The sequence below is a fragment of the Lepisma saccharinum genome, chromosome 10, assembly GCF_977018435.1.
Source record: "Lepisma saccharinum chromosome 10, izLepSacc3.1, whole genome shotgun sequence".
Lineage (NCBI taxonomy): Eukaryota > Metazoa > Arthropoda > Insecta > Zygentoma > Lepismatidae > Lepisma > Lepisma saccharinum.
In genome coordinates, this window is record NC_139238.1 from 66,060,982 (window position 1) to 66,075,301 (window position 14,320).

The 14,320-nt window shown below is 38.4% G+C and overlaps 1 protein-coding gene across 1 annotated transcript in view; it reads right to left on the reverse strand.

Moving 5' to 3' along the window:
- The window catches only part of LOC145994366 (nose resistant to fluoxetine protein 6-like), a 59,760-nt gene that overhangs the window by 3,493 nt on the left and 41,947 nt on the right, over positions 1-14,320 (reverse strand). Inside the window, exons 8-11 of the mRNA XM_083130481.1 lie at positions 13,609-13,802; positions 10,860-11,001; positions 2,248-2,437; positions 933-1,075 (exon numbers count right to left, since the gene is read on the reverse strand). Coding sequence (XP_082986607.1) covers positions 933-1,075; positions 2,248-2,437; positions 10,860-11,001; positions 13,609-13,802 — 669 coding nt within the window. The remainder of the gene's footprint in view (positions 1-932; positions 1,076-2,247; positions 2,438-10,859; positions 11,002-13,608; positions 13,803-14,320) is intronic.

Consider the following 14,320-nt stretch of genomic DNA (forward strand, 5'->3'; position numbering starts at 1 on the left):
AGAAATAAACTCTGCTTCGAACACTGTTACTCATTGTAATCACATTGTAGGAAACGTAAAGGCACCCTCATCTTGTGCATGTTGCTTCATATCGCTCTCTGTTAAAAATATAATACATTTTCCGAACCAGCGCAGTTTGAAGCCATCATACACTCGCGTTGTCTGCGAGCAGCAGACGATTCTCACCGAACAAACCAGCCTCCTGGCTCGTGCGTTTGGTGAATCTCGTTCTTCCATGAGGCGCACGGAATGCGACTTTTGGGATAGCATAGTGAACCTCACGAAACGCACGGAAGCACTTATGGGACAGCCAGTTACCATAACGCGTTAAACTCGTGCGACTTTCGGAACGGGCCCCTGGTAACTTAATTGGTTCTAACCTACGTCATAACATCTTATGATAACATTTACACGTAATTTAGAAACACTTTATTTAGATTCTAAGAAAACCCTAACTCATATACAAATTGAGCTGCCGAACTACAGAACACCGAAAATTTCCACGTTCAAACTTAATGTCCATCCTAACCTACCTACAAAATTCTTGTGAATACTTTAATACATGTAAAATATGAACACTTTAATCCACAAGGCTGCATACTTTTCGGCATGGAAATCTTTGATGCCTGGTCCATCAATGGACACGAATGATTTTTCAATTGCGTTTGTTACATAGCTTAGAAATGGTACACTACATACTTTCAATTTCATTTTCTTTGAGGGAGATAAAAACATCCCTGGCAGGAATAAAAAAATATTTGGCCAGGGATATTTATTTTGTGGGGGAAAATCCCTGGGCATTCCTCACTCGTTAATTCGCACAATGGGAGAAAGTGTTGTACTTTTAAAAAAATCAAGTGTATTTCACGCTAAGTTTAACTACTTGCACTACGTGGTAATTTGAAAAGGTGTTAAGAGAAAAATCCACTTACCATATTTAATACTCTGTAATCTGCATTGGTCCTCCGACTTCCAACCCCATGTAAAATCGGGATGAAGTGGATGATATAGAAGCTATACGTTAGTCGACTCAGCGGAACAAATCCTTTCCAGCTAAGGATTTTGTAGATGGGTGCTAAAGGATAGCAGATAAAAGCAAATAAGCAGCAACATAAAAAATCTTAACAAACATTTCGTCCATTGAGAATGTAAATGTTCTATCTTCAAATTGTAAACAAATCGAAATATTTTGACTGTCGTCAATTCAGGATGCGATTGTTTTATTTCTGCTATTGTCTGATGTCTACATGCAGCCAATATTGGTATACTGAATGTGGTTTTGGTTCGTCTACAGAATTGGGCAGCAGCCACGACAATGTACACTACAACAGCTAGTGAAACCTTAAGACAATTTCCCTCAACCAACCACCAAGCATGTGGAGGTACATAATCGTTCGGATCCCACTTTAATCTGTAGGTCCAGTCCCGATTAGCCATACTGTGCATAAAGTGGACTTAAAAACACAAATTCAATCAATTCAATTCAATCCTATCTGTGCATAAAAGTGGGCTTAAAACACAAAACAAACTTGCATTCTAACCTCAGCTGCTTAGAAGTAACAGTTCTGCTGGCATGGTGGACTTCGGTTGTTACTTTTGCTTTCACAGACAAAAAATGAATAATGGTGGAATCAAAGTAGTTTATTGATTGAATTTATTTATTTTACTTTGCTACCGAATGACAAACTTACAATGAAATTGTTTGATTTCCATTACAGAACAACTACCTAATCTCATATGGTAGACAGAACACTGGCACTCTCAAATCAAAGTTAGTGTTGCGTGCAGTTATGCCCCCCCCCTTTCCCCCACCGAACATCCTTGATAACAACGTCTCTTTAAAATTCTCAAACCTAAAGGAATGATAAATATACAATTAGATTATTAAAATCTATGTAAGAATTAACATCGGTGGGGTTCAAACTTTGAAATAATTAAAGTTTAAAGATTACAGGCTACAAATGTATTAGTTATTTATGTAAAGAATTGTTGTAATATCTATGTATAATATTATATATTGCTAATATTACCGATAAGTTCCATGTTTGGGAAAATCAAAGTATCATACATTTACAGTTATTTAGAAAGATTGCCAACACTGATACTATATTTAGTTGCATTTTCAAAATTATTGTTGGCTGCGACTGATTTCGCCTGATTTAGGATCTGAAATTCCCACTCTAGAAAAACTACTCTATATTGTCACCTAAATAACTTTAGTTGTAAAAAATAAGAAACAACACTTACGAAATTTGTAGACGTGCATTGCTAGCAAAAAGGCAACAATCGGAATTGACCAACAAAACCGATAAACGGCGGCGTACGTTGCTTTGAGAAGTACACTGCAAGGTTCGTTTTCTTGGTAGAAAACGTAACCACTTAAAGCTATAGTCAACATGAAAACAAATGCTGAAATGTCCATCCAAATCACAGATGTCTGAAAACAGAGATATTGTTAATATGACTAATTTACGGACTTTAAATTACTATTAAAGTTGTATGTTTCTTATATTTGTTGTATTTTAAGATTGAAACAGAATTTTTTATAGTTTTGTTCATGTTGAAGCTAAAAAGTACTAAATTAAAGTATCATCCATTTTTCACAACAGTCAATCCAGAATTTCGAAGTACTAAGGACATTTCTGTTATACAAAGATAACTTCTCAAACATATTGTTCCGTCTTTTGTAATATTCCCTTCAAAGTATCCTAGGGTGGCAAAAACATTATTAAATGTTCATTCATTCGTTCATTCCTTATTGGTTTTAGCTGTTATACCAGCTGTTATATACAAGTGTCCAAAAAATAAGTCAAGAATGTAACATGACAGACACTCTTACATCAAATTACAAATTTTGAATATGTGAGACAGAGAAAGGGAAATAAGACACGAAGGCGGAGAGAAGGAAGAGAAAGAAAGAAGTTGGAAAGAGAAACAAAGTGAGACAGAGAGGGAGAGAGAGGTAAGCGAAATAACGAAGTGAGGCAGAGAGGGATAGAAAGGGAAGAGAGACCAAGTGAAACAGAGAAAGAGAGAGAAAGGGGACATAAATAACGAATGGAGAGAATAGGAAGAGAATGAGAGAAGTTGGAAAGAGAAACAAAGTGAGACAGAGAGGGAGAGAGAGGTAAGAGAAATAACGTAGTGAGGCAGAGGGGGATGGAAAGGAAAGAGACACCAAGTGAGAGAGAGAAAGGGGAAATAAAAAACAAAGGGAGAGAGAAGGAAGAGAAAGAAAGAAGTGGAAAGAGAAGCAAAGTGAGACAGAGATGAAGAAGAGGTAAGCGAAATAACGAAGTGAGGCAGAGAGGGATAGAAAGGGAAGAGAGACCAAGTGAGACAGAGAAAGAGAGAGAAAGGGGACATAAATAACGAATGGAGAGAATAGGAAGAGAATGAGAGAAGTTGGAAAGAGAAGCAAAGTGAGACAGAGGGAGAGAGAGGTAAGAGAAATAACGTAGTGAGGCAAAGGGGGATGGAAAGGAAAGATACACCAAGTGAGAGAGAGAAAGGGGAAATAAAAATCAAAGGGAGAGAGAAGGAAGAGAAAGAAAGAAGTGGAAAGAGAAACAAAGTGAGACAGAGAGGAAGAAGAGGTAAGAGAAATAACGAAGTGAGGCACAGAGCGATAGAAAGGAAAGAGAGACCAAGTGAGACAGAGAAAGAGAGAGAAAGGAGAACAAATAACGAATGGAGAGAGAAGGAAGAGATAGAAACAAGTGGGAAAGAAAAACAAAGTGAAACAGAGAGGAAGAGAGAGGTAAAAGAAATAACGAAGTGAGACAGAGAGGGATAGAAAGGAAAGAGAGACCAAGTGGGACAGAGAAAAAGAGAGAAAGGGATAATAAATAACGAATGGATACAGAAGGAAGACAATGAATTAGTGGGAAAGAGAAACAAAGTAAGACAGAGAGGGAGCGGGAGATAAGAGAAATAACGAAGTGAGGCAGAGGTAATAGAAAGGGAAGAGACACCAATTGAGACAGAGAAAGAGAGAGAAAGGGGATATAAAAAACGAATGGATAGAGAAGGAAGAGAAAAAAAGAATTGGGAAAGAGAAACAAAGTGAGACAGAGTGGGGGAGAGAGCCAAGTGAAATAACGTAGTGAGGCAGAGACGGATAGAAAGGTTAGAGAGACCAAGTGAGACAGAGAAAGAGAGAGGAAGGAGAAATAAATAACGAATGGAGAGAGATGGAAGAGAAAGAAAGAAGTGAGAAAGAGAAACAAAGTGAGACAGAGAGTGGGAGAAAGGCAAGAGAAATAACGTATTGAGGGAGAGAGTGATAGAAAGGGAAGAGACGCCAAGTGAGACTGAGAAAGAGAGAGAGAAAGGGAAAAATAACGAATGGAGAGAGAAGGAAGAGAATGAAAGAAGTTGGAAAGAGAAAGAAAGTGAGACATAAAGGGAGAGAGATGCAAGATAAATAACGAAGTGAGGCAGAGAGGGATAGAAAGGGAAGAGAGACTAAGAGAGACGGAGAAAGAGATAGAAAGGAGAATCAAATTACGAATGGAGAGAGAAGGAAGAGAATGAAAGAAGTGGGAAAGAGAAACAAAGTGAGACAGAGAGGATGAGAGAGATAAGAGAAAAATAGAAGTGAGGCAGAAGGGGATAGAAAGGGAAGAGACACCAGGTGAGAGATAGAGAGGGGAAATAAATAACGAAGGGAGAGAGAAGGAAGAGAGAGAAAGAAGTTGGAAAGTGAAACAAAGTGAGACAGAGAGGGAGAGAGAGGTATGAGAAATAACGAAGTGAGGCATTGAAGGATAGAAAGGGAAGAGAGACCAAGTGGTACAGAGAAAGAGAGAGAAAGGTGAAATAAATAAGAAAGGAGAGAGAATGAAGAGAAAGAAAGAAGTGGAAAGAGAAACAAAGTGAGACAGAGAGGGAGAGAGAGGTAAGAGAAATAAGGAAGCGAGGAAGAGAGGGATAGAAAGGGAAGAGAGACCAAGTGAGAAAGAGAAAAAGAGAGAAAGGGGTAATAATTAACGAATGGAGAGAGAAGGAAGAGAATGAAAGGAGTGGGAAAGAGAAAGAATGTGAGACAGAGAGGGGGAGAGAGCCAAGAGAAATAACGTAGTAAGGCAGAGACGGATAGAAAGGGAAGAGAGACCAAGTGAAACAGAGATAGAGAGAGATAGGAGAAATAAATAACGAATGGAGCGAGAAAGAAGAGAAAGAAAGAAGTTGGGAAGAGAAACAAAGTAACACAGAGAGGGAGAGAGAGATGTAACAGAAATAACGTAGTGAGGCAGAAAGGGATGGAAAGGAAAGATACACCAAGTGAGAAAGAGAAAGGGGAAATAAATAACGAAGGGAGAGAGAAGAAAGAGAAAAAAAGAAGTTGGAAAGAGAAACAAAGTTAGGCAGAGAGGGAGAGAGAGGTAAGACAAATAACGAAGTGAAACAGAGAGGGATAGAAAGGGAAGAGGGACCAAGTGAGTCAGAGAAAGAGAGAGAAAGGGGACATAAATAACGAGTGGAGAGAATAGGAAGAGAATGAAAGAATTGGGAAAGAGAAACGAAGTGAAACAGAGAGGCAGAGAGAGGTAAGCGAAATAACGAAGTGAGGCAGAGGGGGATGGAAAGGAAACAGACACCAAGTGAGAGAGAGAAAGGGGAAATAAATAACAAAGTGAGAGAGTTGGAAGAGAAAGAAAGAAGTTGGATAGAGAAACAAAGTGAGACAGAGAGGATGAGAGAGGTAAGAGAAATAACGAAGTGAGGCACATGGGGATAGAAAGAGAAGAGATACCAAGTGAGACAGAGAAAGATAGAGAAAGGAGAAATATATACCGAATGAAGAGAGAAGGAAGAAAATGAGAGAAGTGGGAAAGAGAAACAGTGTGAGGCAGAGAGTGGGAGAAAGGCAAGAGAAATAACGCAGTGAGGGAGAGAGTGATAGAAAGGGAAGAGATATCAAGTGAGACAGAGAAAGAGAGAGAAAGCAGAAATAAATAACGAATGGAGAGAGAAGGAAGAGAATGAAAGGAGTGGGAAAGAGAAAGAATGTGAGACAGAGAGGGAGAGAGAGGTAAGAAAAATAACGAAGTTTAATCAGGGTGGGATAGAAATTGAAGAGAGACCAAGTGAGAGAGAGATAGGGGAAATATGTAACGAAGGCAGAGAGAATTAAGAGAAAGAAAGAAGTGAGATAGAGAAACAATGTGAGACAGAGAGTGGAAGAAAGGCAAGAGAAATAACGCAGTGAGGGAGAGAGTGATAGAAATGGAAGAGAGACCAAGTGAGACATAGAAAGACAGAGAAAGGGGAAATAAATAACGAATGGAGAGAGAATGTAGAGAAAGAAAGAATTGGTTAAGAGAAACAAAGTGAGACAGACAGAAAGGGGAGAGACCCAAGGGTAATAACGTAGTAAAGCAGAGACGGATAGAAAGGGAATAGAGACCAAGTGAGACAGAGAAAGAGAGAGATAGGAAAAATAAATAACGAATGAAGCGAGAAAGAAGAGAAAGAATGAAGTTGGGAAGAGAAACAAACTAACACAGAGAGGGAGAGAGAGGTAAGAGAAATAACGTAGTGAGGCAGAAAGGGATGTAAAGGAAAGAGACACCAAGTGTGAAAGAGAAAGGGGAAATAAATAACCAATGGATAGAGAAGAAAAGAAAAAAGAAGTTGGAAAGAGAAACAAAGTGAGGCAGAGGGGGGAGAGAGGTAAGAGAAATAACGAAGTGAGGCAGAGGGGGATAGAAAGGGAAGAGAGACCAAGTGATACGGAGATTGAGATAGAAAGGGAAAAAAATAACGAATGGAGAGAGAAGGAAGAGAAATATAGAAGTGAGAAAGAAAAACAAAGTGAGACAGAGAGGGAGAGAGAGGCAAGAGTAATAACGTAGTGAGGGAGAGAGTGATAGAAAGGGAAGAGAGACAAAGTGAGACAGAGAAAGAGAGAGAATTGGGAAATAAATAACGAATGGAGAGAGAATGTAGAGAAAGAAAGAAGTGGGAAAGAGAAACAAAGTGAGACAGACAGGGGGAGGGACCCAAGGGAAATAACGTAGTAAAGCATAGACGGATAGAAAGGGAAGAGAGTCCAAGTGAGACAGAGAAAGAGAGAGATAGGGAAAAAATAACGAATGGAGAGAGAAGGAAGAGAAATATAGAAGTGAGAAAGAAAAACAAAGTGAGACAGAGAGAGAGAGAGAGAGGCAAGAGTAATAACGTAGTGAGGTAGAGAGTGATAGAAAGGGAAGAGAGACAAAGTGAGACAGAAAAAGAGAGAGAATTGGGAAATAAATAACGAATGTAGAGTGGAGGAAGAGAAAGAAAGAAGTTGGAGAGAGAGACTAAGTGGGACAAAGAGGGTGAGAGAGACTAGAGAAATATATGGTAGTGAAGCAGAGACCAAGTGAGACAGAGAAAATGATAGAGAAAGGGAAAAAAATAACGAATTGAAAGAGTAGGAAGAGAATGAAAGAAGTTGTAAAGAGAAACAAAGTGAGACAGAGAGGAAGAGAGACGCAAGATAAATAACGAAGTGAGGCAGAGATGGATAGAAAGGGAAGAAAGACGTAGAGAGACAGAGAAAGAGAGAGAAAGGAGAATGAAATAACGAATGGAGAGTGATGGAAGAGAATGAAAGAAGTTGGAAAGAGAAACAAAGTGATACTGAGAGGATGAGAGAGATGAGAGAAAAAGCGAAGTGAGGCAGATGGGGAAGAAAGTGAAGAGACACCAAGTGAGAGATAGAAAGGGGAAATAAATAACGAAGGGAGAGAGAAGGAAGAGAAAGAAAGAAGTGGGAAAGGGAAACAAAGTGAGACAGAGAGGGGGAGAGAGGTATGAGAAATACCGAAGTGAGGCATTGAGGGATAGAATGGGAAGAGAGACCAAGTGGGACAGAGAAAGAGAGAGAAAGGTGAAGTAAATAAGAAAGGAGAGAGAATGAAGAGAAAGAAAGAAGTGGAAATAGAAACAAAGTGAGACAGAGAGGGAGAGAGAGGTAATAGAAATAACGAAGTGAGGCAGAGAGGGATAGAAAGGGAAGAGAGACCAAGTGGGACAGAGAAAGAGAGAGAAAGGTGAAATAAATAGTTAAGGAGAGAGAATGAAGAGAAAGAAAGAAGTGGAAATAGAAACAAGGTGAGACAGAGAGGGAGAGAGAGGTAAGAGAAATAACGAAGTGAGGCAGAGAGGGATAGAAAGGGAAGAGAGATCAATTGAGAAAGAGAAAGAGAGAGAAAGGGGTAATAAATAACGATTGGAGAGAGAATTTTGGAGAAAGAAGAAGTGGGAAAGAGAAACAAAGTGAGACAGACAGGGGGAGAGAGCCAAGAGAAATAACGTAGTAAAGCATAGGCGGATAGAAAGGGAAGAGAGTCCAAGTGAGACAGAGAAAGAGAGAGATAGGAAAAATAAATAACGAATGGAGCGAAAAAGAAGAGAAAGAAAGAAGTTGGGAAGAGAAACAAAGTAACACAGAGAGGGGGAGATAGCCAAGAGAAATAACTTAGTGAGGCAGAGACGGATAGAAAGGGAAGAGAGACCAAGTGAGACAGAGACAGAAAGAGATAGGAGAAATAAATAACGAATGGAGAGAGAAAAAAGAGAACGAAAGAAGTTGGGAAGAGAAACAAAGTAACACAGAGAGGGAGAGAAGGGTAACAAATAACGTAGTGAGGCAGAAAGGGATGGAAAGGTAAGAGAGACTAAGTGATAGAGAGAAAGGGGAAATATATACCGAAGGGAGAGAGAAGAAAGAGAAAAAAAGAAGTAGGAAAGGGAAACAAAGTGAGAAAGAGAGGGAGAGAGAGGTATGAGAAATAACGAAGTGAGGCATTGAGGGATAGAGAGGGAACAGAGACAAAGTGGGACAGAGAAAGAGAGAGAAAGGTGAAATAAATAAGAAAGAAGAGAGAATGAAGAGAAAGAAAGAAGTGGAAAGAGAAACAAAGTGAGACAGAGAGGGAGATAATGGTAAGAGAAATAACGAAGTGAGGCAGAGAGGGATTGAAAGGGAAGAGGGGCCAAGTGAGAAAGAGAAAGAGGGAGAAAGGGTAATAAATAACGATTGGGGAGAGAATATAGAGAAAGGAAAAGTGGGAAAGAGAAACAAAGTGAGACAGACAGGGAGAGAGGCCCAAGGGAAATAACGTAGTAAAGCATAGGCGGATAGAAAGGGAAGAGAGTCCAAGTGAGACTGAGAAAGAGAGAGATAGGAAAAATAGATAACGAATGGAGCGAAAAAGAAGAGAAAGAAAGAAGTTGGGAAGAGAAACAAAGTAACACAGAGAGGGAGAGAGAGGTAAGAGAAATAACGTAGTGAGGCAGAAAGGGATGTAAAGGAGACACCAGGTGAGAAAGAGAAAGGGGAAATAAATAACCAATGGATAGAGTAGAAAGAGAAAAAAGAAATTGGAAAGAGAAACAGAGTGAGGCAGAGGGGGGAGAGAGGTAAGAGAAATAACGAAGTGAGGCAGAGGGGGATAGAAAGGGAAGAGAGACCAAGTGAGACGGAGATTGAGAGAGAAAGGGGAAATAAATAAGGAATGGAGAGAGAAGGAAGAGAAATTTAGAAGTGGGAAAGAAAAACAAAGTGAGACAGAGGGGGAGAGAGAGTCAAGAGTAATAACGTAGTGAGGGAGAGAGTGATAGAAAGGGAAGAAAGACAAAGTGAGACAGAAGAGAGAGAGAATTGGGAAATAAGTAACGAATGTAGAGAGGAGGAAGAGAAAGAAAGAAGTTGGAGAGATAGACAAAGTGGGACAAAGAGGGTGAGAGAAACTAGAGAAATATCGTAGTGAAGCAGAGAGTGTTAGAAGGAAAGAGAGACTAAGTGAGACAGAGAAAATGAGAGAGAAAGGGAAAATAAATAACGAATTGAAAGAGAAGGAAGAGAATGAAAGAAGTTGGAAAGAGAAACAAAGTGAGACAGAGAGGGAGAGAGACGCAAGATAAATAACGAAGTGAGGCAGAGATGGATAGAAAGGGAAGAGAGACCTAGAGAGACAGAGAAAGATAGAGAAAGGAGAATGAAATAACAAATGGAGAATGATGGAAGAGAATGAAAGAAGTTGGAAAGAGAAACAAAGTGAGACAGAGAGGATGAGAGAGTTAAGAGAAATAACGAAGTGAGGCAGATGGGTTAAGAAAGTGAGAGACATCAAGTGAAACATAGAAAGGGGAAATAAATAACGAATGGAGAGAGAAGGAAGAGAAAGAAAGAAGTGGAAAAGATAAACAAAGTGAAACAGAAAGGGAGAGATATAACCAAGAGAAATAACGAAGTGAGACAGAGAGGGATAGAAAGGGAAGAGATATCAAGTGAGAAAGAGAATGAGAGAGATAAAGGGTAATAAATAACGAAGGGAGAGAGAGTGAAGAGAAGAAAAGAAGTGGTAAAGAGAAACAAAGTGAGACAGAGAGGGAGAGAGAGGTAAGAGAAATAACGAAGTGAAACAGAGAGGGATACAAGGATAAGGGAAGAATTCAAGTGAGACAGAGAAGGAGAGAAAAAGGGAAAAGAAATAGCCAAGTGAGATAGAGAGGGGAGAGAAGGAAGAGAAATAACGAAATGAGACAGAGAGAGGGAATAGATGTAAAGTAGCGAATCAAAGATTGGGAGAGAATGATGTGAAAAATAGAAGATCGAGAGAGAGATTAAAGAAAATAAATTGAGGCAGAAATTGGGAAGACAAAACACACACATGAAAAGTATTGAAACCAAATAACAAGATTGAAAAGTAAAAAAGAAAATAAGAAAATTGAAAAATAGTTACAATCAAAAATGAGTGAGAGAAAGAATAGGTAGACAATTTGTCTCTATTCCCTTTGATTCTCTCTTGAATATATCATATACTGCGTATATTATTTCAGACACAAAGTTTGTTTCTTACCTTGGAAATTTTGACTTTCTCCCAGTTTATAGATTGAGTAATGTAGCCACTTATAATTCCCATCAAAAATGTGCTACCTCTCGTGTGAGTCTTTATGTACGTCGCTTGCACTGTTGGATCGACAAACGGTTCTTTCAAGGTGCTGCAAGGAGAACACGTATTGTATCAGTAGATGATACAATACATTCCAAAGAAGTTTAACACAATAAACATGTATCTGAGAAGACAGGGACAGTGCGTTTGTATAGTATAATTGTTTGGAAGTAACTAGTTACAAGTAACAGTTACTTTTTTCAGCAGAAGTAAAATTTCAACAGTTACTTTTACAGTAAATTTAGGACACTTAATTTACAAACTTGATTATTTGTGACGTAGGAGATGTGAAGACTTAATTAAACCTAATTAAGACTTTCGAACTAACCAGAATCATAAATAAAATACATGTATAAGTCTGCACATATTATTTTTAGTTAATGATCATCAGTTATACATACAATGTAATTGCTTGCAAGAAAATTTTCAGTAACTGTAAAAGTAACTTACAGTTACTTTTCAAACGAGTAACTGTAACTCAGTTACTTTTCAAACGAGTAACTGTAACTCAGTTACTTTTTGAGGCAAGTAACTGTAACTGTAACTAGTTACTTTTAAAAAAATAACTTTCTGAATACTTTTGTATAAACATAAAACAAACAAATGTCAATGTTAACCCTGAATCTGTGTGAGTACACAGGGTGAGTCTTTAAGTTTACCAACTAACTAGGTTAATAGTTTTGAAATAATTAATAAACTGAACAAACTCTCAAAATCATGGAGCGAGACCAAAAGTGGAATTTTGAACGGAAGAACCTCGCTAGGAGTTCGAGTCAGTATTTTTCAGCCTCTTTGGCTTTAAGGTCATTTATCAGTAATTTTCTTGCCGCTTTTGTTGCATTTCTCTTCACTTTTAAGGTTTATTTTCCTCCTCCCCTGTTGTTTCGTGATTTTTAATTGCATTTGCTAGCACGACTTACAAATTCGAATTTCCTGGCTTCGTCTTTTTAAGCAAATTTGCTATTCATCGAAAACACGTTCAATATTACTTTTTACTGAAATGTTTGTCAATGCATTAATTGTGGTAAATTTATTTTTCCTACAGCAAATTTAAAACAATTACCTGTGGTTTTGAAGTAAAATTAGTCACAATATAAGAAAATTATAATCTGGTGCACGCGATACACAAGTGCTAACGACTCTCTTGTAATTTATGAAAAATCAAGCTTTCACTTTAAGAGCAAAAATTATTTTGAGGTCATATTTCGCCATTTTAAATTATCTTTTAATAATTCTAAGGTCATTCTACAGGTCATTTTTTTTAGATTTTTTTAGGTCGACTTCCGGGCCCTAAGAACGTTCCACGTACGCATGAAGACGCACAAGGACAAGTTGTATGGCGATTCGAAATGATTTCGAAATTCATGATGTCTCCATAAACCGGTGCCTGGAAGGGGGAAGCAGAGACACTATCCCACTGTCACGGGTTGGACGTACAGACTACATTTTTGACCATTAAATCAACTATTCTACCGATAGTTAAGCAACGTTTTTCTTACAGTTTCTGTGCAATGAAATACGAAACTAAACACTGTTGATTAAACACAACTTCACTTAAAATACTTTCCTAGTTTTGGAACTACAGGTGAACAATTTTGTGTCACGGGTGGAACACTTCATCTTTACCTAATAAGAAATTAATTTTAATTGCTGTGAATTTCCAAGTAACGAAAAATAAATTATTTAAGACAAAGATTGGAAGTAATTGACCTGTGAATATTCTAATGCAGTTGGAGGGGAAATGGAACACTTAAAGAAGAAATTTATCCATTTTATGGATGATAATACCGTAACGCAATGTTAAAACTGCTTTGGGATCGAACCAAGAACCTTGAATCTTCGATTGGGTGATGTAGTTATGATGTAGTTATTCATCTTTCAGATGGTTATCACTCGCTTGGCCTAAATGTGATATATGCGAAAAGTTACATTCAAATGAATGCCAAAAGAATTCACATGTGCAATAATTGGATTCCTGTACTCTCCATGACTGAACCGATATAGATATTGATAAGAAGAGGATAATACTTGCGTCACAAATAGATGAAGGTCATTCCCACACTTGTCCTCTCAATTGTCACTTGTCTGATCTTCCTGTCAGAATTCAATCTGTTCACGCCCCATTGTCCAATAATCGCCTCCCACTTCCCTTCACTCTCTCACACAATCCGCAGTCCTCACTCTCTCTCGTATTCTCGCCAACTGATCTCGGTCCCTCACGATTCCAACGCTCATTCCATAGCCGTCTCTCAAGTCACTAACCTAACGTTTGCCTAATTGCTTATTCCGCATTCCTTTCTCTGCTTCCAGCTATGTTAAAAATAACATAAGACTTGTAACGTCTTACTCAATACCTTGGGTACGATACGATACGTATATTCAAATTTAAATTAAAAAAAATGGTTGCTTCCCGTCTTTGTATATGAACAGGCAGACCGTTAAATTTTAACAATAGAATATTGTATTTCTCCGGTAATTCCTAAGAGTGTAGTTAGTGAGATACTTGATCAAGTTTCGGGATAAGTGGCGGGTGCTTGAATCTATTAATATCAAGACAGTGCAGTAGGTAGGGATGGGGGGATGTTTTATGACAATTTTTATAACTGGGAGCACTGATTAAATATATTTAAACAATTACGTTCTTCCCTGTACTTACGAGAAATATGGCATTATAGTTATATCCAGGTCTCCTGCGTAAGTGATCACAAACGGTACAATGATTGAGACCACGAGAAGAAACCCTGTCAGTATCTTCCCTTCCCTTGGCCATTTCCACAGGGACAACACGACAAGGGGTGAGATCAGGTAGTAGTGGAAATCACAGGCCACGTACCATGTTTGCTGGATGCACTGTGAAGAAAGAATACAACGTAAGTAATTTATTGCACTTTAACAAACAATTTAACAGCGTTTTCCACAGAAGGCTATCTTATTCTAAGTTGCTACTGTGGATATTACTGTGTTGCATAGAGAGGATTTCGCTCCAGTGCCAAATAGTTCGCAAGGATGACGCTAGATAGCGTAACGGTATGCGTATTTACAAACCCTAGAGTGCTGTAGAACCAGAGGAATAGTCCCTTATTGGCTGCGCGCCGGAAGTGTTTATGTTCTGCTTCCATTGTTCCTTGTTTTGTTTGTTGACAGGGGAAAAAAAGAATGGAACAATCAGTAATTATTTAGTAATAAAGTTTGTGATGAAGTTGTTGAAATTATGTGAACATATATATATTTTTGTGTGGAAAGATGCTATTCAATCTTTTGCTTGTGATAAAAATCAACATGAAGCCATCGAAAAATAACAATGTTGAATATTTCTGAAAGCGCTTGAAATATATGAGTCATTCCATGCCAAATCAACACAGATATGT